Source organism: Euprymna scolopes, chromosome 42 (assembly GCF_053919585.1).
Source record: "Euprymna scolopes isolate OS-2025 chromosome 42, ASM5391958v1, whole genome shotgun sequence".
Lineage (NCBI taxonomy): Eukaryota > Metazoa > Mollusca > Cephalopoda > Sepiida > Sepiolidae > Euprymna > Euprymna scolopes.
The window spans coordinates 32281901-32308135 of record NC_136523.1 but is presented as its reverse complement, the minus strand read 5'-3'; the positions used below and the strand labels follow the sequence as shown (position 1 = coordinate 32308135).

The window sequence follows — 26235 nt, the reverse complement described above, 5'->3', positions numbered from 1 at the left end:
CGATTACTACACTACCACCTTACATTCATTAACCTTTGTCCTTGAGTGGCCTTCGGGCCTTGATAAGTCGTAACTTCCAAGTAAAAAAGAATCTTCAAATATTTATTCATGGTGTATGGTTTGGATGTTTTGCTTTACGGCATATCAACCCTTTTTCAAGTTATTTAATGCTGCATCTAATAATTTCAGAATTTTTCAAGTTCTTTATATCTTCAAATATTTATTAATGGTGTTTGGTTTGTATTGTACAAGAAAATTGTTGCTTTTGTTTTTGACTTGTAAAAAAAAAAAAAGATTTGAGAGAAAGAGGAATAAATAAACACAGATTGTTGCGATTGTTGATCAAGAATAAAATTTATCAGACATGTGTACGCAGTGTGATCGTGTACGGAAGTGAAACCAGACCGGCAGTGGTTGAGGACATAAGGATCTATGGGAACTAGTGTTGGGACAATTAATCAGAATCGGCAATCAAATAAATCGGAATTTTGGGGGGTATTGGAATTGAATAAATCGGAATTTTTTTTGGGAGGGGGTATTGGAATTGAATAAATCTGGATTTGGGGGGTGGGGTATCAGAATCGAATAAATCTGATTTTTTGGGGGTATTGGAATTAAATAAATCTGATTTTTGGGGGGTATTGGAATTAAATAAATCTGATTTTTTGGGGGTATTGGAATTAAATAAATCTGATTTTTTGGGGGTATTGGAATCGAATAAATCTGATTTTTTGGGGGTATTGGAATTAAATAAATCTGATTTTTTGGGGATATTGGAATTAAATAAATCTGATTTTGGGGGGGGGGGGTATTGGAATCGAATAAACTAGAATTTTCTAGGGGTATTGGAATCAAATCAGATTTTTGGGGGGTATTGGAATTGGTATCAGAAAAAATTTGTACCTATTTTCTGCTGCCCAAACTGATTCTCTTTATCATTTTTATTTTTTCGTTTTTCATTTAAAGATTAATTTTTGATGGCTCATATTAATGATTAAATGATAACTATTTATTAATTTTAAACTACAAGTGAAACTAAAATCTATAGGTCACATCCATAAATGTATTTTTACATTTGCGGAAATATATGTATATCTTACATGGATTTTTGCGGTAATCTGACCTACCTCTCTTCAACAAAAAACAACTCTATATTTAGAAATTTAAACAATCGGAATTGGGAATTTAGAACGGAATCGGTAAAAATATTGGAATCGTGCCATCACTAATTATAACTAATGTAACGGTGTGCAGACATGTGTATGCAAATGCTGAGCAATGTGTGAGATGACGTCACAGTAAGGAAAAAGTAAAAGATTGTAAAAAGAACGTGTGCACAGACTGAGGAGGACGTTAGAGAAGACGATCATGTTAGAGATGTGGGTTACGTCACAGCCGTAACGAGAACTTGCGCATGGCAGGAAAATGAGGAATGAAAGGGGTTTTCTTAAAAAACCTGAAACAGGAGTTGAACTTCTTTCCTATTCTTTGTTTCCTTTGCGACTGAGCCTACGTGTTGGGTTCCAGGCGTCTGCATGTTAATGTGTGTGTAATGTTACACTAATCTGTGAGTAAAACGTATATTTGGATGGTGTGGCTATGGAGATTATCCAGAAATTTTGTTTGGTTGTTAGATGTAGAACAGTTGAGGAAGCAAGGTCAATGGCTAAATAAAGACCCGACCAGAGATGGGTTACTTTGGAAGTCAATTTCTGAAAGCCATTCAATGCTATCCAGTATGTATTTTTTTCTATAAATCCGATTATAGTGTCTTCAGAATTGTCTGATCCATTCCCTGCTTCATTTGTGCCAGCTCGTTTGGCTCATTGGTCTTGTGGTCTTCATCAATTCACTGTTTTTATACTTGATTGTAATACAGCTTCTTATTACAGTAGTTCCTTTCCAAGAACCGCAGATTTTTGGAACTCTCTTCCTGCTTACTGTTTTCCTCCTACCTACTTGCTCTTTTCAAGCATCTTTTGTTTTTGCAATTATCATTTTTGTTCTTGTTGACTCCTAATTCAAGTGGCTTCATGTCTTGTTTGGGGGTGATTTCCATTTTGTCCATTATATCCCTTTTGTATATTCTCCTTTGTCCATTATATCCACTGTCCCCAATCTTTACATCAAGTGGCTTGCTTCATGATTTGTCTGGAGCAGTTTGCATAAAAAATAAAATGAAGGAAAATGGATGTTAAACCAAGTATGATGATGGCAGGTGAAAATTTCTGATTTTAAACATTACTTTTATACACATTGTGACATTGGAGGAGATCTGTGCTCTCCAAGTGATTTTATTTTTTTTTTTTTTTTATTCTCCAGAACGGAACCTTTGACAATGGAAACCCTGACTTTTGATAAAAACTTGTTAGAAGGCTACGATGGGACGTTAGTAGCAGAAAAACTAGCAGTTGATGATCTTACGGCAAATGTTATTAAACAAAAGTAAGTTCTCAACTTTGATTTCTTTTTTTTTTTTTTTCACAAAAACAACAAAAGTCGAAAAAAAAAAACAATGTTTGCCTACGGTTGACTCTCATTTCTTTTTTGTTGTGTTTTTTTTCAAGCGTGTGATGATCATGCAACAGTTTCCCCACTGTTTTTTTTTTTTTTTTTTTTCACATTTCTTTATGTTATTGTTGTTATTCTGCAAAGTCTTTTAAGCTGCATTGCAAAGTCATCGTCTCCTTTAGATTGACTAGCCTTAATTTTGATGGTCGCGACTTCTGGTTTTGACATGGACGCATCGGCAAAGACGTCGTGTTTTTATCCACCTTTTTTTTTTCCTCCTACGCATTACGGGTTCGAGCCTGCCTATTACATTTTTTTATTTTTTTTTAATTTTATACACCTCTCTACACCCAAACTACTTACTATTGTTTTGATTCTACTACTACCACTTTTTTTTTGGGGAGGAGAGGCTTTCTTACTCGACACACCCGGGCAATGCTGGGTATCCCAGCTAGTACATATATATAAAAATAAGGGAAAAAAAATGATCACCATGCTGATAGTTATCTCAAAAGTTTTGCAACCGATATTTGTCGTGTGTTTATCTTTAGCATTACACCTGACAATTATCAACAGTCCAGGGGGTCATTCATACCAATGTTTTATTTACCTTTCTATTAGGCAGATGTTTACAGCAGCGTCTCTCTGTCTTGTCATGCCGAGCATCTGTCAGTCACAAAGTTTGCTTATTTATCTCTGAAAAATCTGGATTAATAATTCATATTAAGAATTTTTTAGACGACTGTTCTCATGACGTTTCTGATTTTTTGAGATGATGATTGGTTATTTTTATTATTTGGATTCTTCGGACTACTGTTCTCATCTTGAGTGTGATTTTTATAGTGTTTCAATCTATAACCTCTGACCGTCTTCAGGTTAAATCGTTAATTATAAATAATAGATAATATATACAGTAATAAGTAAAAGCAATATATATATATATATTTGAGAAGGAAAACCGAGAATTAATAAAATAGTAATCAACGTTTTGTCCCTATTTCAGGGGGACATCCTAAGGATTTCGTAGGAAAAATGTAGAAGAAAACGATTACAGAGCACATTCGAGTGAAAAAGGCAAACATCCTAAAGTCCTTCCCATAAATGTGCGTGTGGATTCTACCCAGAATGGGAAGGACTTTAGGATGTTTTCCTTTTTCACTCGCATGTGGTCTGTAATCGTTTTCTTTTACATTTTTCCTACGAAATCCTGATGATGTCCCCCCTGAAATAGGGACGAAACGTTGATTACTATTTTATTAATTCTCGGTTTTCCTTCTCAAATAACATAACGTCAACCATTGTTTGTATTTTTATTTTATTTTTACTCATATATATATATATATATATATATATATATATATATGAGTATATATTGTACTATATATATATATATATATATATATATATATATATATATATATATATAATACAAAACTTTGTTGAAATTCAAAGATTTAAATTTTTTTTCTTTTTTGTAACTTTTGTTTATTTCATCTTATATTTCTTCATTACAGCCGTTTCGTTAATGGGATGGCAATTTTATGATTTTATGTGTTCATAAAAATTTCCTGTTCTCACCAACTCATCAGATGTTTCTATTCGATGTTACCAACAAAAAGTTGATTTTGTACACGATAAACCTGGTGCATTCATTTGAGGAAAAGAAATTCCATCCCCACATTGTTACAAGTCGGCCATCTTGGGTGTCAATAGCGTAGTGGTTAGGAGCCTTGACTGTCGTACAGACGGTCGGGTTTCAATCCGGGCTTGAGGTAGTTGCCTGTCTAGCCGCACTGATGAGCTGTGAAACAGCGATACAGTACTGTATGTGGATGACTATAATGCTCCTCACCTTGAGTTGAGCATATTGAGAAGTGATACACGAATTACCATTAGCATATTAAGCGATGCTCTTTGTGTAAACAAATCGAGCAGAGGTAGTTCGGACGATGTACAAAACATCGTTAAACTCATGACTCACGCAGCAGCCGCCAATAGCATAGTGGTTAGGAGCCTTGACTGTCGTACAGATGGTTGGGTTTCAATCCTGGCTTGAGGTAGTTGCCTGTCTAGCCGCACTGATGAGCTGTGAAACAACGAAACAGTACTGTATGTGGATGACTATATATATATATATATAATGTGTATATATGTATATAATAAATATATATATATATATATATATAATTATTTTTTACTATAATAATTAAATACCTACAGACACTAGTGTTTCATCCTTTCGGGATTCTTCAGTGCAGGGTGTCACGATTACTACCAGTCGAACGATTCGAATTCCGCGACACGAGACATCTCTGGCTCGATTAGCGGAGGCCGTATCCATTCGGCTACTATTAACCGTGTGAAATAGCGTTGAATTTTAAACTTTTTAATTTAAATGTTCATTACGTCAGGCAGACAGTGATCAAATCGTTATACGATGATCTACGCATAAGAGCTAAATTGACCGACTTTTTAATTCAACTGAAAGTGCTCAACAATAAGAAACGAATTTCTTAAAGGGGCTGTCATAATTATTTTTTACTATAATAATTAAAATAATTAAATATATATATATGCAGTAATACATAGCAATAATAGTAATAAATAGTGTTATTTACAATAGGCTTAAGGCACCTAAAATTGTCTGCAAGGACCCATGGCTCAATGGTTAAAGTACTTGGAAAAATCCATTGTAAAAGTGATAATCTCCTAAAGGTTGAATGTTTGAAAAGTACAATTGTGAATTACTTAGGACCTCTAAGAATGTGCATTCTACCCCCGTGAAGTAAATAAAAGGTTCCACTCAAAATTCTGTCCAAATTCCCAAGTTCAACAAGATACACCTGAAGATTGAAACGTTGTGAAAATCACACTCAAGATGAAAACAGTAGTTCAATGAATCTAAATAATACGAATACTCTTCTCATCTTGAGTATTATTTTTCAGTCAATGTTACCTCTGACCTTCTTCAGGTATATCTGAAGAAGGTCAGTTACATGAACCGAAACACTCTGATCCCCATCTGGCAACCAATCAGAAACTAGAGTTGCTCCATAAAAATATTGAATCTTTTAGCATTCCAACACACAATACTAGTCTCTCGCTCCTTGACAAGGTTCAAAAGAGAGTCGCAAACCTGATAGGCCCTGAACTGGCATCTAAGCTTCAGCCTCTGTCCCATCGACGAAATGTTGCATCCCTCTGCCTTTTCTACAAGTATTTTAGTGGTGAATGCTCTGACGAACTGCAATCACTTGTGCCCCCACGACGTGAGCACCCTCGACAAACCCAACAGGCTGCTAAATCCCACCCCGACACTGTAGAGATCCCTAGATGTAAAAGATCTTTTTACTCCAATAGTTTCTTCCCCAGAACCGCTAGACTCTGGAATTTCATTCCAGATCCCTGCTTCCCCAACAGTACTGACGTGCAGAAGTTCAAGTGTAACGTGAACCGACATCTTGCTGCCCAAATCCCTACATAGTACCCCAGTAGTTGTTGCCCCTGATAGTAGCCCCCTACACCAAAGTGGCAATTTGCCTTGTTTGGGGTGAAAATGTAATAAAAAAATAAATAAAATAAAACATATTTTTGTGTCAAGAAAGATATTTTGTTCTTTGCACGCTAAATTATAAAGTCCAGGATCACCAGAAATCGGAAGTTTTATTTATAGGCACTAGTGATAGGAACTGACAAATCAAATGGAGCCACGTTCTGCTACCAATCAGAAACTAGAGTTGCTCCATAAAAATATTGGATCTTTTAACATTCAACACACAATATTTTTGTGTCAACACAAGAGAGATCTTTTGCATGCAAAATTATAAAATCCAGGACCTGTACAGAACAGCTACCCACTGAACATTCTTCATCTCCAGGACTAGTGCAGAATAACTACCCATCATAAACTCTTCTGAAATTAAACATGGCTTTCAATTCAAGTCATCACATTAAAATTGAGGAGGAATTTCTTTACTTATTGATTGGATGATATTCCATTCAAAAAATGGGAAGAATAAGTTTTTTCTTTTGTTCAGCTTACGAAAATTTGGTGCCTGTTGATTGGTCAAGTAGCTTCGTCTTGAATCTTTTGCATTCCAGCACATAATCTTTTATTAACACGTGGAAGATCTTTAGCTTTTTGCCTACAAAAGTATAAAGTCCAGGACCTGTACAGAATAGCTACCCATCAGAAACTCTTTTTGAAGTGTTGAAATCAATGATTTAACTCAGCAAAAAAAAAAAAAAATATCCATTGTTCGTACTAACGTGTACAAAAAATAACTCTGATTGCATAAAGCAATCTTCTCTTGATTTCTCAACTCTTCTTCGTCGTCATCGTCACAAAATCACGATTACATTCCTACCCTCTCGGAAAAAAAACCATCTTTATATACAGACTTTTAATTGTGGCAGTACCACAATTTGCATATCTTTCCTCCCTTCTCCCCCTTTCCTTGTACAGGTTTGAATGACGGTCGTTCTTGTGCACATCATTTTGTTACCTCAGTGTTGTTCAGTTCTGCTACACTTTTGAAATTAAACATGGCTTTCAACAGTCTCCCCATCACCCACCTCTGCACCTCTCCAATTTTTTATTAATCTTGTTTTCTTTTTTGTTTGGATTCTAGACTCGAAGACATTCGCAAAGATATCAGCAAATATGAAGATCAAAAGAAAGTCCACGCTGAAGAATTGGATAAAGCTGAAGAAGAAATTGAAAATTGCACAAAACACTCGTCCGAGTCGGACTTGGAAGATTCAACAATGCAGTAAGTTTGTGTACTTTAATTTTATGGCATATCAACCCTTTTTATTTTTTTGATTTTTGGTTATTTAATGTTGAATCCAGTCATTTTGTTAAAAGTTTTTATGCTTCGAGTTTTTATATCTTCAAATATTTATTCGTTAGCAGAACTCGTGCAAATTCGACAGAATAAGAAATATATTTAATCAACAAATATGTTTTGATAAAGCTGACATTTCTCTGGATAGTGCAACAAATTATTTTTTTTTGGTGGAAGGGAAGAACAATAAATAGCGACCAATTTATTAACATTTCTATGAAAATAGTGTCCGTTGTATTTTAAATATAGAACTGACCTAAATGAGATTAATTAATAAGTGCCAATAAATACACAGTAATATTGTGCTACATAGTTCAATACAAATAATTAAATCGCATTGTAAGGGACAATCTTTAATTTACGTCTTCAGTTCAGGGCTTCTCGGTAAACAATTTTCTTTTTGTTTTTTCCATTTCTTTAAAATATTTCTCTTTTTATGTAACATTTTGCTGATTTCTTTTATCGATGAAGGACTGCTACATGTCAAGATTACGAGTTCCTTTCATACACCGTTGTAATCATGATCATCTATTATTATGTTATTTGAAAATGAGGCTACATCAAAGGGAGGTCACTCATTCGTGTTCCGAGTTTAACATTTCTTTTTGTAAGACTCAAGGTTTTTGCAGAGGGCCGTGGCGACATGGATGAGGTTTTGTGCACTAGTTGCCCATTCTTGTGAATTGTACGATCACTCTATCAACAGTGGAAAAGGGTATTGAAAGATTTATGTCAACCCATGATTTGCCTTCGCAGAAATTTTCATAATTCTGATGCTCCTTTGGTTCATGGTATTCTTCAATGTTGTAAGATACAATTTGAACGAAGTACTTTCGTGAAAAGAAAAAGGAAACAATCTCCTAAGCGTAAACTTTTAGCATTATTACATCGGACATGGCAAGAAATTCCACAAGGTGATATTCCTCAACTGATTAATGACATGCCTAGAATGGTCCTAGCATAAAAACCGGTAAAGGAAATGTTAACCAAGTATTGATTAGTAAATTTGTGATCATTTATTTTTGATTTTGTTCTATAAATTATATGTTTATTGAAATAAACCTCTGCCTTGACAGAGTACAAAATAGACTTTGTGGCTTAGTGGGGGGAATGCCCTTTTCTCTTCCCTGCAACCTCTCTCTCACAGAAGGAACGTTGCGAGCCTGTCTTTGTTTTATCATTACTTCCATAGCAAGTGCTCGTCTGAGCTCCAATCTCTGGCCCCCCCCCCTCACCAATCTTTCACGAAAAACACCCATCTAGCTGAAACCACTGTCATTAATTTTCCCCACTCTTTATCTGTACCTAAATTAAAACGTAGATTCCATGAACAAAGCTTCTTTCTTAGAAGTGCACGCCTGTGGAACTTTCTTCCGTTTGCCTGTTTCTCACCTGACTACAACTTGGATGTCTTCAAGTCCAACGTAAACAAATTCCTGATGAATCGACTCTTTAAGTAAGACACTTTATCAAATCTCCAATACTAATGATTACTACAATACTATCTCATTGATTACTGTACACACAATAACCATTATCCCCAAGTGGCTTCCGGGCCTTGATAAGTGGTGACCCTCATGTAAAAAAAAAAAAAAAAGAAAAAAAAAAAAAGAAATGAACCGTTTCTGTGGATGTTTATTTTTTTTTTCTATCATGTGTATATACTAGTAGGCTGCCCGGCATTGTCCGATCATAAAATGCACTTAAATATATTTTGTATTAATTATTATAAAGCCAATCATCGATTGATTATCATATTATACTTAATATATCGTAGTGATTTAAAAAAAAAAAAAAAAAAAAAAAATGACGGGTGCCATCAGCTAGAATCGAAACCAAAACATTTAGTGCTCCAACTTTAGTCGTTACCATTTAAGCTATCATCAGATGAACAAGAAATAGTTAAAAATGAACTGACTTTAATGTATGAATATATATTTGTGCATGTGTAGAAAAGCACTTTGTTTACCTGTGCCTGATAAGTTCCAATTTTGTTTTCAATTTTGACCCCTTAACAGCTAAAAGCCAAATCAAATTTATTTTACAGGTTTGAATACCCTATATATCAAGTTTCATGTCTGACAGTAGTTTAGAGACTGTTCCTCAGACGCAGACAGACAAGCTCATTTATTTATTTATATATATAATGAATGAATGACAAAAGTCTATATTCCAAAGTTCATGATGTTGACCATCTTACAATTTATTCCTTTAATTCAGTTGATATTTACAATTTTTGGCAGTATCTTTGAATCTGTAAATGTCAACTGAATTAAAGGAATAAATTGTAAGATGGTCAACATCATGAACTTTGGAATATAGACTTTGTCATTCATTCATTCATTATATTGCTCTGTAATTACATTGAGCTTATTAAATAAGGATTGGTATATATTGTAAGGAAATAAAGTATATTCCCACTGGAAATATATATATATATATATATATATATATATATATATATATATATTTTTTTTTTATCTACATAGCTTCCGTTTCATTTCAGGATCCAAAAATTAAAATGCTGCTCTACAATTAGTTTATGGCACTTGACTCGAATAAAGACGACACTTTTACAAAATGAAGAAGTGGCAGAATTTATTGATCAATCAATACAAAAAATTGAAGGGGATCCTCCACCTGCGGTGCCGAATTTGGAATTCGTAAGTAAATTCAAATTAAATAATTCTTGCGAATTTTTTTTGTTGTTGTTTAATTTTTTTGGTCTCTTTTTTTGAAGTCAAAAAATATATAAAGAAAAAAATTTTTTTTAGTAAAAATTAAATAAATGTGTTTATTTTTTTATAGTGGAGAAATGGTCTCATTTTGTAAATATTTTTTTTTGTAATGGGGAAAAATATACTTAAAATATTTTTATTTGGTAAATTTCTTTTTTAAATTTGAAAAATTTTTTTATTAGTGGTAAAAAATATATTAAAACAATTGTTTCTATTTGACTTTTTTGTTGTGGGGAAAAACAAAAACAAAAAAGTGTTTTCGTCTATTGAATAAACTTTGGGGAGGGGCGGAGTGTGGAGAAAATTTTTGATTGTGATGAATAATTTTTTATTAAAAACGATTGTTTTTTTTCAAACAAATTAAATATTTTCATATTTCAGACTGCAATTTTTAAACAAAATTTTGCATTTCAGCTCGGGACATTGTTTAAAATTAATTTTTTAATCAACAATTTTTTTTTTTTTTTCTTCTTTTTTAGGAACTGGAGAAATCCCTTAATTGAAAAGAAATTGTTTTGTAGATAAAATACTTTTTATTTTATTTTTTTTTTATTTTATTTTATTTTTTAATTTTTTTTATTTTATTTTTTTATTTTATTTATTTTTATTTTTTGATTTTATTTATTTTTATTTTTTTATTTTTTTATTTTATTTATTTTTATTTTTTTATTTTATTTATTTTTATTTTTTATTTTATTTTATTTTTATTTTTTATTTTATTTTATTTTTATTTTTTATTTTATTTTATTTTTTATTTTATTTTTATTTTTATTTTATTTTATTTTTATTTTTTATTTTATTTTTTTATTTTATTTATTTATTTCTTTTTTTAGAAATTTGAAGAGCATACTTGAATACAAAGGATAATAGTAAAACATTTGACTGTGATTGTCGATTTGATATACAAGGGACGTTCCAAAAGTAGTGCCTCCTGTTTGTTATTCCGCCCAAATGGATCAGAAGGGATTGACAATTGCATTGTTATGATGCCTGAACTTATGCATTCATGACCTGAAAGTTTCATCACTCTGTTGCAGATATTGACCGTGCGAGACTCTAAGAAAGCAACCCCTGTCATGGACATGTCAGAAGCAGAGATGCGTCATTGAATTCCTGGCATCGAAAAAAAAAAGTCACTTGTAGTTCTTCAAATTTTTTCGTTGAAAAAAATAGGATGCTTTACTTTTGGAATGGCCTTTGTATTGTTTAGATTATTCGTACTTCTGTTGAGTGTTATTTTCACAATGTTTTCGGTTGATGTAACCTCCGATCTTCTTCAGGTGTATCTTGTTGAACTCTAGAATCTGCACGGAATTTCAAACAGAACTTTTATTTAATCCATGGGGGTAGCATGCTCTCATTCTGTCAGTCATGTCTGGGTAAAAGTTTTAAGTAAGTCACAGTTGTATTCTCCATATCACCCTCAGTGAGAATTGAACCTACCACATTATCAATTATGCCACATACGAAATAAAATTTATTTGTAAGCAACACATGATCGGAAATTTAAGGTTCAATCCTCCGTGCCGACTAAAACCGCTGTGTCTGGTATCCACGAGGGTAACATGCTTTCATTCCATCATCCATGACTGGGTAGAAGTTCTATGTAATTTGCAATTGTATTTTAAGTGTTGCCTGCACTGAAGATCGAACCTTCAACCTCCAGAAGAGTGTCACTTGCAACTGAATTTCACATTTCGTGCCGATTCCCAAATTTGACGGAAAGATTTTATTTAAAAAAATTTTTTTTTTTTTATTACATTTTCACCCCAAACAAGGCACATTGCCACTTTGTTGTAGGGCTACTATCAGGGACATAAGCATCAGGGATACTGTGTAGGAAGTTGGGCAGCAAGATGTTGGTTCATGTTGCACTTGAACTTCTGCATGTCAGTACAGTTGGGGAAGCAGGGACCCGGAAGGGAATTCCAAATTCTAGCTGTTATGGGGAAGAAACTACTGGAGTAGAAGGCTCTCTTGCATCTAGGGATCTCTACTGTGAAGGGGTGGGATTTATCTGCTTGTCGGGTTTGTCGGGGGTGTTTACTTCGAGGGGGTACAAGTGCTTGCAGTTCGTCAGAGCATTCACTATTAAAGTACTTGTAGAACAGGCAGAGGGATGCAACATTTCGTCGATGTGACAGAGGCTGAAGTTTAGCTGACAGTTCAGAACCTATCAGATTGGCGACTCTTTTTTGAACCTTGTCTAGGAGCGAGAGACTAGTGGCAGATGCACCAGCCCAAATATGACAACAATACTCCACACATGGGCGAATGGTATAGGATACTTTCAGGTATTAATAGCTTTCTAGCACGGTAGAGAGAATGTACCTTCTTCGCAGCGGTCCTGGCAATGTTCTCAATGTAATGGTTCCAACTTATGTTTCCTGTGAACGATAGGCAGAGGAGTTTAAAAGATGTACTTTCAGATAAAGAGTCTTTGGCCATTGCTTTTGGCGGTAGAGAAGGTTTCTTGTAATTATTGAAGGAAAAAAGTTTAGTCTTGGCAGCATTGAAGGTGACCATCTATTTTTGTCCCCATTCCACTACGGATCGGAGGTCTTCCTATAGTGTTTCTGCCATTTCTTTAGATATGTGTTCATTTGTTTTCCTGTTGTGTCTGTTATAGAGCGTGGTGTCGTCAGCATACATACCCATCTCACAGACAATTTTGTCAGAGAAGTCATTTATGAATATTAGGAATAACAGAGGTCCAAGATAGACCCCTGAGGCACTCCCGCATTTATATCATATTGTTTAGATGTATGACCGTCAAGGACAATCTGGATTTTCTCTTATCTAAGAATGATCTAATTATGTTATGTATTCTTCCAGTGATGCCGTATGATCTGATTTTCTTGAGAAGACCTTCATGCCATACCCTGTAAAAAGCCTTAGATATATCTAGAGCTACCGCTCTACCCTCCCCCGCTTTGTCCAGTGACTGGTATATACATTGAGATTGCAGTTAGGATGTCTGCTGTGGAACGGGCTTGCCTAAATCCATATTGTTGGTCAGTCAGAAGTTTAGCATCTGTAAGATGATAGACTAGAGCTTGGTTAATTATGGTCTCAAATATTTTGGCAAAAAGTGGGAGGAGGCTAATGGGGCGATAATTTACTGGGTCAGTTCTTTCGTCAGAATTCTTGAAAACTGGCACTACAGAAGCAGTTTTCCAGCAGACAGGAAAGCAAGATTCATTAAGGCATTTGTTGTAAATTTTGTAGAGAACTGGAGCTACTTCGGTGGAGCACTTTTTTAATAGCACAGCCGGGATGAGATCAGGTCCACATGCTTTTGCAGTGTCAAGCTTTCTTATGATAGCATGCACCTGAGCAGGGGTGATTTTCAGATCGTCTAGTGTGGCGTCTGTCTGCAAAGGAAAGTCAGGGAGGTGGTGGTTAGCAGAGCCCAGTGTGGAGTTTGAGGCACACCGTCTGGCAAGCATGTTAGCCTTCTCAGTTGCTGAGCAAACAACCTCATGATTGTTGGATAGTGGGGGAATTGGGTTTCATCGATTGAAATGTGAAAATAACACTTGAGATGAAAACAGTAGCCCAAAGAACCTCATGAATCAAATCAAGTGTTCCGTTTGAAATTCCATCCTAATTCCCAAATTCAGCAAAGATCTGAAGGTCAGAGGTTATATCAACTGAAACGTTGTGAAAATGACACTCGAGATGAGAACAGTAGGGCAAAGAATCCAAGTAATACGAATAATCAATCCTTATCTCAAAAATTCAAACACAACATAATACCGTACGACTTGTTTTGATTGGACGATTGCTGTTTGTGTAATGTTTTGATTGGACGATTGCTGTTTGTGTAATGTTTTGATTGGACGATTGCTGTTTGTGTAATGTTTTGATTGGACGATTGCTGTTTGTGTAATGTTTTGATTGGACGATTGCTGTTTGTGTAATGTTTTGATTGGACGATTGTTGTTTGTGTAATGTTTTGATTGGACGATTGTTGTTTGTGTAATGTTTTGATTGGACGATTGTTGTTTGTATAATGTTTCGGTCGATGTGGTCTTTGACCTTTGTCAGGCATGTTGGTTGATATCTTGGAAAATAAAGGAGAAAAGTTACTGGTTTTCTTGCCAGGTTTCTGTAAAGCTTTCCAAGTCTTTTCCATTTTTTTTATCATCATTCTGGGTCCGTACTGATTTGATATTACAGTTCTGAATTTTTTAGATGATGGCCTATTATTTGTATGACTTGTTTTGACTGGACTATTGTTCTCATCTCGAGTGTTATTTGTGCAACGTTTCAGTTGATGTAGTCTTTGGAAAAGATTTGAAAAGCTTTATTAAAAACCGGTAAGAAAACCAGCTGCAGAGCCAGTAACTTTGCGCCTGTCTTTTCCAAGATGTCAACCAACATGCCTGATGAAGGTGGAAGGCTATATCGACCGAAACGTTGCACAAATAACACTCAAGATGAGAACAATACTTTGATCAAAATAATACGAACCATCAAATCTCATCTCAAAAATTCAAAACTACAACATAATACTATTCTCATCTTGGCTGTTTACATCGCAGAGTTTTAGTCAATATAACATCCAACCTTCTTTAAGTGCATCATATGAAACTCAGCAATCTATGGAATTTTAAAATATTCTTTATCTAATCCACATGAGTAGATTGTTCTCGTTCTCTTAGCCATTATTTATTTTCTTTATTATCACTTGTAGTGGCGACTTAACTTTTAACCATTTAGACCTGATTAATAATTAGAACTTTCTCTGTTGCACTAAGACTTCTATTCTGTTATGGCTGATGGAATGAGAACACTCTACCCCGTAAATGAAATCAAGGGTTCAGTTCAAAATTCGGTACAAATATGCTGGAAGAAGGTCAAAGGTTATATCAGCTGCAACATTGTGAGAATAATCCTTAAGATGAGGAAAGTAGTTTGAAGAATTAAAAATATCAATCTTCATCTCCAAAATTGATTCTTTGCTCTTCAAAAATGTCACTAATATTGCGTTCTCTCTTCTTGTATCGTTTAGCTTTGAGTAAATCATAAATCTTATATGATTTGTAAATAAATTTTATATGATTTATAAATAAATTTTATATGATTTGTAAATAAATTTTATATGATTTATAAATAAATTTTATATGATTTATAAATAAATTTTATATGATTTATAAATAAATTTTATATGATTTATAAATAAATGTTATATGATTTGTAAATAAATTTTATATGATTTGTAAATAAATTTTATATGATTTATAAATAAATTTTATATGATTTATAAATAAATTTTATATGATTTGTAAATAAATTTTATATGATTTATAAATAAATTTTATATGATTTATAAATAAATTTTATATGATTTATAAATAAATTTTATATGATTTATAAATAAATTTTATATGATTTGTAAATAAATTTTATATGATTTATAAATAAATTTTATATGATTTATGAATAAATTTTATATGATTTATAAATAAATTTTATATGATTTATAAATAAATTTTATATGATTTATAAATAAATTTTATATGATTTATAAATAAATTTTATATGATTTATAAATAAATTTTATATGATTTATAAATAAATTTTATATGATTTATAAATAAATTTTATATGATTTATAAATAAATTTTATATGATTTATAAATAAATTTTATATGATTTATAAATAAATTTCATATGATTTATAAATAAATTTTATATGATTTATAAATAAATTTTATATGATTTATAAATAAATTTTATATGATTTATAAATAAATTTTATATGATTTATAAATAAATGTTATATGATTTATAAATAAATTTTATATGATTTGTAAATAAATTTTATATGATTTATAAATAAATTTTATATGATTTATAAATAAATGTTATATGATTTATAAATAAATTTTATATGATTTATAAATAAATGTTATATGATTTGTAAATAAATTTTATATGATCTATAAATAAATAAATTTTATGATTTATAAATAAATAAATTTTATGATTTATAAATAAATAAATAAATTTTATGATTTATAAATAAATAAATAAATTTTATGATTTATAAATAAATAAATAAATTTTATGATTTATAAATAAATAAATTTTATGATTTATAAATAAATAAATTTTATGATTTATAAATAAATAAATTTTATGATTTATAAATAAATAAATTTTATGATTTATAAATAAATAAATTTTATGATTTATAAATAAATAAATTTTATGATTTATAAATAAATAAATTTTATATGATTTATAAATAAATAAATTTTATATGATTTATAAATAAATAAATTTTATATGATTTATAAATAAATAAATTTTATATGATTTATAAATAAATAAATTTTATATGATGTATAAATAAATAAATTTTATATGATGTATAAATAAATAAATTTTATATGATGTATAAATAAATAAATTTTATATGATTTATAAATAAATAAATTTTATGATTTATAAATAAATTTATATGATTTATAAATAAATTTTATATGATTTGTAAATAAATTTTATATCATGTATAAATAAATAAATTTTATATGATTTATAAATAAATAAATTTTATATGATTTATAAATAAACAAATTTTATATGATTTATAATTAAACAAATTTTATATGATTTATAATTAAACAAATTTTATATGATTTATAAATAAATTTTGTGATTTATAAATAAACAAATTTTATGTGATTTATAATTAAACAAATTTTATGTGATTTATAAATAAACAAATTTTATATGATTTATAAATAAACAAATTTTATGTGATTTATAATTAAACAAATTTTATGTGATTTATAAATAAATAAACAAATTTTATATGATTTATAAATAAATAAATAAATTTTATATGATTTATAATTAAACAAATTTTATATGATTTATAATTAAACAAATTTTATATGATTTATAAATAAATTTTGTGATTTATAAATAAACAAATTTTATGTGATTTATAAATAAATTTTATATTATTTATAAATTTGATATGATTTATAAATAAATAAATTTATGATTTAAAAATTTTATGATTTATAAATAACTAAATTTTATATAATTTATGAATAAACATCTCATCAGTGTGGCTAAACTAGCACCTAAAATAAAAAATATTTTTTTAAATTACATAAAAAGAAGTAAATTTTACCAAATGACATAAAATAATATATGAATTACCGATTCCGTGCTAAATTCCGGATTCCAATACGATTTCTGATTCTGATTCTTTATAAATCTCTAATTATTTAACTATAAGATTATTATTTTCCCCGATTTTTGTAAATCATGCGTTAAATATGCAGATATTTTCCTAAACGTCAAAATACACTTGTGGAGGATGAGCTATCGATTTTAGCTTTGCTGGTATTTTAAAATCAATAATTATTTATTGTTTTATAATTATTACCAGCAATGAAAGATTTTACTTTAAAAAAAATCAAATAAAAACAAAATGGCAATTAAAGGAATCGATTTGGCATCGAAAAATAGGCATCAATTTTTTTTATACTGATTCTGGTACCCCAAAATCTTCAGATTTATCCGATTCCAATTAATTGCCCCAATACTAGTGTGTGTGTGTGTGTAATATATATATATATATATATATATATATATATATATATATATAATAAATTTAAACATGAACTGAAATCAGAAACATAAAAATATTTTTTAAATTTCATAAAAAGTAAATTTAAGCAAATAATATAAAATAATAAATCAAAAACTGGAAAAAAAAAAATCAAAGAATGGCTTTTATTCTCAGTAAGAAAAATAATATTCATATGCAAGCTAAAATTTTGCTGATGAACCTACAAATTCTGAGAGAAGTTGTAATATGACTTTTCTTTTGTAGTTTGCAATTTGTGTAAATTGGCAAAATTAAAAAAATGAAAAGCCTAAAAAACAAATTAAAAAAAATTCAAGTTTAAAAAAAATTACATAAAAATGTAAATTAAACCAAATAAAATAATAAAATCAAGAACTATTTGGAGAGAAAAAAAGTAAAATTTTAAAATTTAATTGAATAAACAAAAAAAAGGAATATAAATTTGATAAAAAAAAAAAATTTATCAAATTTTGGTTCATTCATTTTTTTTTTCTTTTTTTTTTTGGTCTTTTTTTGTTCCAACCATTTTTTTGGCTTTTTTCGTTTCTTTCCAGGACCCATCATGTTTACAAGCTGGTTCTGGGGCTGCATTACTAAAAAAATTTAACTCCATGCCAAATACTTTGAAAAAATTTGCTAGCCGAAGCAATTTATTCAATGTTAGTTCAATAGATTCTCAAGTCGAGGTAGGTACAGTGCATGTAGCTTGGTAGCAACTAACTAATAGTTCGCACTAAACAGTTGACCTCTGACATCGCCCCCTGGCCTTTCCTTTTGCTCATCTTGCAAAAAAGTTTGGAAACGGTGGCCTTCTTAATCACAATCTTAATCTTAATAATAATAATAATGATGATGATGATGATTTATGAGTTGATTGAATATTCTGTGCATTGTTCCTTCATTTTGTCTTGGTATCATTTATGTTTCAAAATTTTTTTTTTTTAACTAAAAAAAATTTTCATTTTTCTTCCAGATTCTTTTTGTTTCTTTCACTTTATTTTCTTCATTTTAGATCTCACCTCCGTCTCTGGTGTTAATATTTATCCACTCGAAACAACCATATATCCCAAAAAACAGAAATTGTTCCCCCCTTTGTCTGAAAAAATAAACTCTTCTATTCAGAAGTTAAAAGAGACTCCCTTGACAAATGTGCAGGATTTTAAATGAGGCTTTTTGTTTGGACGTTAAACTAGACAACACCATGTCAGCGTATTTATGTATTATAATTTTTTCTGATGATTTGGTGATCTTGTTATGATCAATTTCAAGTTTTGATTACAACTAGTAGTGCTACCCAGTGTTGCCCAGGCTCATAAAAAAAATGAAAACAAAATAGAAAGGATTAAAAAGTGTGCAAGATTTTAAATATGTTTTTCCTTTTTCTGGTTTGGACGTTAAACAAGACAACACCATGTCGGCATATTTGCGTATTATAAATTTTGACTATATTTGCATAAAGAAATAAAAAAAGATTATAATTTGCTCTTTTTGATTGAGCACTATTAACGACCATTGTTGGAATTCAATGATTCTAACCTTTTGAATATTTTTCAACCTGGAATATATATATATATATATATATATATATATATATATATATATATATATATATATATAGATAAGGAACTATGTTCGTTATTATATATATACAGTAAAACCCAGGATATGACATTTAAAATTAGTAACAAAATACAGTACAGTATATAATACAGATGCAGGGCAGAAAAACATTGTATTCCACATTGTAACCTGAAAAAATGTATTCTAGGGCCACCGTATCCCAGGGTTCTACTATATATATATATATATATATATATATATATATATATATATATACGTTTTATTTTTTATTACCGTATCTTTCTGTTAAGTTACATGCGGTAATAAAAAATAAAACGCATATTTGCTCTACAATAGTATTGAGCACTTCAGTTTTTATTAATTACCATTTCCACTATATATATATATATATATATATATATATATATATACTGACTTTTAAAAAAATATAATTGTCCACTGACACGTGTTTCGTCTACGACTCATCAGAGTGGCTGAATCTAGTGACTCTGATAGACGACAAAACACATCGGTGGATAATTATATTTAAAAAAAGAAAACAATATACATGCCACTCCCTATTCGGGGGTACCAAATTGATAAAAGGGAAAATTATTCCCAACTCGCATTTAGGGAAAAATGCACTTTCATATGAACAATTGAATTCATTCAAAAAGTATTGCAAAAACAAAAACACACATATATATATATATATATATATATATATATATAATATGCTACCGGAACAGTAGCGGAAACTCACAATGAAGTAAGCAACCATCATAAGATATCGTTGTTCGGAAGTTGGAGATATGTATATAATAAAGTTTATCAGATGTTTTAACTTGTAGGGTATTTGATTTCAGTCTCCAGAGAATGTCGGACAGTTAGGAGAAAATATGCACCATTTCGGAGCTTACCTCTCCCTGTAGAATTGTATATAATAAAGTTTATCATTTTTTTCCTTTGTGTTGTCATCCATTCTGGTATACAGATATTTTTTGGTATATATATGTGTGTGTGTGTGTGTGTGTGTGTATATATATATATATATATATATAAATAAATACAAACGTACCCTCTTCATCTGTAAATGTGGATGTGTAAGCTATAATTGTGCATTTTACAGACCCTGCTGAAATGTTCATATTTTGCTACCCATTTTAAAGGAGTTAATTATACTGTATTTACATATCATTATCTTCAATTAATATCCTTTCCTGAGCAACGCTGGGACACAAGCAACTAGTTGGCAATATAATAACATAATCTGCTACAACTTGTTTTAAAAATTACATTGTGAACCTGGCATCTGTGTGGAGTGAGTCTTTCTGTATTTTCTGATAGAAGAGTGCATTCTCGGGTTGGTAAGTAATGATGCAAGAGCTATAACCTGGACCTGTTTCCAAGAAGATAACTCTTCAGACTTATAAGCCAAAAGAAGTGTCTTTAAACATTACTCCAATGAATGCTGTGAAAATTACATGAAGCAATTTTTAAATGGCACGATTTTTGTAGAATTTTTTTTTTTTCAATGTTTTCTTTTAATTCATAATTTTTTCTTTTTTAGTTTAATTAATTTTTCTTTTGTTTCAGATTTTTTGGGATGATGACCAATAATTTCTATTATTTGGTACTAGCATTCTCATCTTGATCATTATTTTGACAATGTTTCGGCCAATGCAACCTCCGACTTTTTGAACTTAGAAATTTCTATCAAACCTGAAAAACTGGAATTTTAACTGAAATAAAATTAATAAAAAAAAAAAAAAAATTCTATATTAAAAATAAAATACGTATTAAATACGTTTATAACCTAAATTACAGTGCAATATTGTGTAAAATAAACAAATATTTGTTTAAAATTAATATTTCAACGATAGACACCATTATCAGGATTTTATTTGTTTGCCTTAAGTGATATTTTCCAATATCCGGAAGATTACGCTTGTCGTGCGTGTGATATGAAATCCAAAGTTGTGTTTTCCGTGATATAAGCATTATTTAAATTTAATAATAAAATACATATTCCATATCATGTGCGCTAAGTGTGTGTGTGTGTGTGTGTGTGTGTGTATATATATATATATATATATATATATATATATATATATATATATATATAATCACATAGTGATAAAGTACTGTAGATCCCCAGATATAGCATTAATCCATTCCGGGGTTGGGATCGTAATGTGAAATCGCCATATGGCGGGACCTAAAGCAAAATTTGATATGATACATATTAAAAATTAGTAACAAAATACAGTACAGTATACAATACACATGTTTATAATCAAATAACATTATGAATAACACCATAACCAGGGACCGGAAAAGCATTGTATTCCACATCATAACCGGGGGGAAAAAAACATATCCCAGGGTTCTACTGTAAAACTAAAAACTAAATTTTCAATGGTAATTAAACTTATCCGAATTTAAAAAAACAAACAAAAAGAATACTACCTGATTAAGAGGAACTAATAATAGAATAAGAAGATAGAAAGTAATGTTACCTAAGATTTTTATGTTATAACATCAATAAGGGTTACAGAAAGAGGAATAAAGGAGAAACCTCGATAGCCCATGGCATTTTGAAGCTAAATGCTTCTCATCAGAAGAGTGTTTTCCTTTATTCCTCTTTCTGTTACCTTTAATGACGTGATCTTTCTAACCGTTAAATCTTAAATGTGTTTTTGTAGTTATTATTAGAATAATATAATCATCAGTTTTGCAGATTAAAAATAACTTGAGAAATGTGACATAGTTTTGGTCACTGACAAACATCAATTTTATAATGAAAATAATTTATTAAGAGTCATTTCGAATTTGGACTTTTTGATTCTTAATCATTGTTAATTTCCAAGGTGAGAAATGATGGCCTGTTGCATGATTTCTGAAACACTCTCGCATTTTCAGCCATTTTGTTTTTTACCATTTTTTTGTTTCGGTTTATAATTGTTTAACATTTTTCTATTTTTCAAAGATTTCTTTTTGTTATTTTTACTTATGTTTCCTTTTTTTTTTCTTGAAATGATGATTTTGTTTGAAATTTTGCATCTTGAAGTTTTACTAATATTGCAAACAGGTATCTTTGTCTTTGTTGTTTTTAGCTTTTTTTTTTTTTTGCACAAATGTTTTGATAATCCCAATATAAACAATAGTAAACTGATATAAATAGTTAACTTAAAGAGAAATGATGTCATTTCCGGTAAAATGACTGCATTTTTTAAAAATTTATACATGCGTACATAGATTTGTTTTGAAAACATGTCAACTGTTTTCTGTCCTCCTTATCGAAACTGTTTTTCATTAATAATTATTTTTCCACCTCATCGTTTTTCGTGATTCTTGGATATTTTACTATTTGACACACAACAATTATCGTATTTTGAAATGTTAAATTTTTCATCATGTGTTCGTATTAATTCAATTTTTATCAGATAATACATTTTTTTGATAAACAATGAAAGAATAATCCAAGTAGTCAAATTCTAACTCCTAATAGCTATATTATAATAAATTATAATATTGTTTTTTTATTTATAATAACACATGCTTATATATATATATATATATATATATATATATATATATATATAATCACGCCATATCATCTCACAACAAAACACTAAAGTTAGCTGAAATACGAAATATACTAACTATTAATACCGTTATCTTTTTTCTCACTCTGACATTGTTTTATCAGATTGACAAGAAAATTTTTGCGATTTTTAACTTTTAAATTCAGACTAATATATCTCAACTTAAGAAGCAAAAATTCATCGATCGAAATAAGCACCATCCGAATCAACACACTTTTGCCAACACAAAACAAGCGTATTTTTATGCCAGTGACGTAAAAACCTTGTTTTCTGGTGGTGATGAAGTTGCTGAAGGCGTTTTTGATATCGTGTAGGTTTTTTAAGCATTTCTCACGCAGAAAGTTGTCGAGATGCTTTGAAAAGTGATAGTCGGTAGGTGAGACATCTGGAGAATATGGTGGATGAAGCAGAGTTTCAGAGCCCAATTCGTTCAACTTTTACATGGTTGATTTAGCAACGTGCAGTCGGGCATTGTCGTAGAGGATAATTGAGCCTTTTTCCTGTTGACTAATGCTGAGTGTTATTATCAAAGTTTTTGATGCATTTCATCCATTTGTTGACAGTACTTATCCGCCATAATGGTTTCGCATGCATTCAAAAAACTAATGGATGAGACCAGTTGCAGACCACCAAACAGTCAGCGTGACTTTCTTTTGGTGTAACTCTGGCTTCGTGAAGTGTTGTGGAGCTTAGTTAGCTTCTAACCACTGAGGCGAGCGTTGCCGGTTGTCATAAAGAACCCATTTTTCATCAAAAGTCACAATCCGCTCGAAAAATAAGTCATTCTTGTTGCATAATTCTTGTTGTTGTAAAGAAGGGAATATTACACTATTTCTTTTGGTTTTGATTCAATTCGTGTGGCATCCATTATCTTTTTATCTTTCCAATCTCGCAAGTGTATTCCTGAACTAAAAAGCACTAAACGTCACTGTTAGTTTTTTTCTTTTCTCTTTTAGAAAACTCAATTATGTCCTGCAAAAAAAAAAAAATCAAAACAATTTTTACCCTTACAAAACACAGGTTTGAGTTTCCAATTTCAGATATGGTGGCCATGATAAAGTGGATGCTCTCTATTTTATCAATTTTTTTTTTTTTTTCCTGTGAAGAAAAACAGGAAGTAAAATTTACGTAAAAAATTTCCTTGAACTTTAACTTATCCTCCCCCATATCTATTCTGGTTGGTGCAGGGAAATGGTGATTTATTGGACAGCGGTGGAGGGTAAAATAAATTAAAAATATATATATATATATATACACACAGGTGTGTACACACACCTGTTGGATCTGCATTTTGTCATTTTGTTTTTCGTTTTTCCATGTTACACAGGATAATACTTCGATTGTATCAACTTCTTCGGGCGTGAAGAAGAAATGGGGTCTAGCCAACTTTTTTAGAAGTGCTGGCAACTCGTCGCCAGCAACAAACTCGCAAGATGGCCATATGAACAACAGGGAGAATTATGAAGAGTCGTCGACCATCCCTGGCACAATGGAACATTGCAAAGAAAATTTTACGGAGGTGAGAGAACATACTGATATATTTGTATGGATGATAAAAAATTTGAGAGGCGTACTTCTGACCAAGTTATCGGAAAAGTTCAGAGAAGTTGTAATTAGTAAGGAATTTAAAAGGTGTACGCTCGTTACGGTAGATACTATGATTAGCATTGGGATGATTAATTGGAATCTGGAATCGAAAAAAATCGAAAAGCCATCCGACCTGTATCTTGTATAAATTATTCAGTTTACTTAATCAACAGCACGATCTTCAAAGAGGAATGATTGATTCTACATGATCGTCCAGTAGGTTGTAAGTTTAAAAAGAAGTAGAGGAAGAGAACGAAGGAGTGAGACTTTATTTTTAAGCTCATCGCTTAATTATTTTGTGTTGAATTATTTATTCATCTATTGTTTTCATTTGTGTTTGTACGATTACTTGCAATCGGGAATCAAAATTTGTAATGTTTGGAAATTTGTAACTATTTTCTGATGCTAAAAACGATTCTTTTTTTATTTTTTTTTGTTTGTTTTTAAGATTTCTCCATTGCTAATACTAATGATAAAATGACAATTATTTTTAAACGACCAGTACCAGTAAAATAAAAATTTAGAAATCAACCCCGACACTCACAAGTGTGTTTTTACATTTGCAAAAATATATGCACCTATTAAATGCATTTTTAATGTAATCCAAAGTTAATAACATTAATAAGGATATGGATAATAAAAAAAAAATTGAAGTAGGCATAATTCCTTGGTTTCTTTTTTGTTTAGATGATGAGTTCGGTAAATGTTTTATTATAGAAGTCTGGTGAAGCTGTTTTTTAGCAAACATAGTTTTTTATATACTGATTTAATATTTTTTAAAAATTATAATATATGAATTTCAAAGTCCACTCCAAATTAATTTCAATTTGTGAATATAAACAGTTTCTGGAGACAGACAAAATGAAATGAAAGAAAAGAAAAGAAATTGCTTATGCATCATACTTATTAATTAGCACAAGTGAAAAAGGTATTTTGACACTCTATATTTTGATACTCTATATTTTGATACTCTATATTTTGATACTCTATATTTTGACACTCTATATTTTGACACTCTATATTTTGATACTCTATATTTTGATACTCTATATTTTGATACTCTATATTTTGACACTCTATATTTTGACACTCTATATTTTGACACTCTATATTTTGACACTCTATATTTTGACACTCTATATTTTGATACTCTATATTTTGATACACTATATTTTGATACTCTATATTTTGACACTCTATATTTTGACACTCTATATTTTGACACTCTATATTTTGACACTCTATATTTTGACACTCTAAATTTTGACACTCTATATTTTGACACTCTATATTTTGACACTCTATATTTTGACACTCTATATTTTGATACTCTATATTTTGATACTCTATATTTTGATACTCTATATTTTGATACTCTATATTTTGACACTCTATATTTTGATACTCTATATTTTGATACTCTATATTTTGACACTCTATATTTTGATACTCTATATTTTGATACTCTATATTTTGACACTCTATATTTTGACACTCTATATTTTGATACTCTATATTTTGATACTCTATATTTTGATACTCTATATTTTGATACTCTATATTTTTACACTCTATATTTTTACACTCTATATTTTGACACTCTATATTTTGATACTCTATATTTTGATACTCTATATTTTGATACTCTATATTTTGACACTCTATATTTTGACACTCTATATTTTGATACTCTATATTTTGATACTCTATATTTTGATACTCTATATTTTGATACTCTATATTTTGACACTCTATATTTTGACACTCTA

At 30.1% G+C, this 26235-nt stretch overlaps 1 protein-coding gene across 6 annotated transcripts in view; it reads left to right on the top strand.

The window, feature by feature from the left end:
* Positions 1-26235, top strand: part of LOC145266997 (tyrosine-protein kinase Fer-like) — a 306724-nt gene that overhangs the window by 204025 nt on the left and 76464 nt on the right. For 2 of the 6 annotated variants that reach the window (XM_080122895.1, XM_080122891.1), the window contains exons 7-11: positions 2323-2445; positions 7143-7283; positions 9865-10021; positions 18266-18397; positions 24207-24398. In XM_080122895.1, the coding sequence (XP_079979021.1) occupies positions 2323-2445; positions 7143-7283; positions 9865-10021; positions 18266-18397; positions 24207-24398 (745 nt within the window). The remainder of the gene's footprint in view (positions 1-2322; positions 2446-7142; positions 7284-9864; positions 10022-18265; positions 18398-24206; positions 24399-26235) is intronic. The other 4 variants (XM_080122897.1, XM_080122893.1, XM_080122896.1 and 1 more) reach the window with 2 other exon arrangements.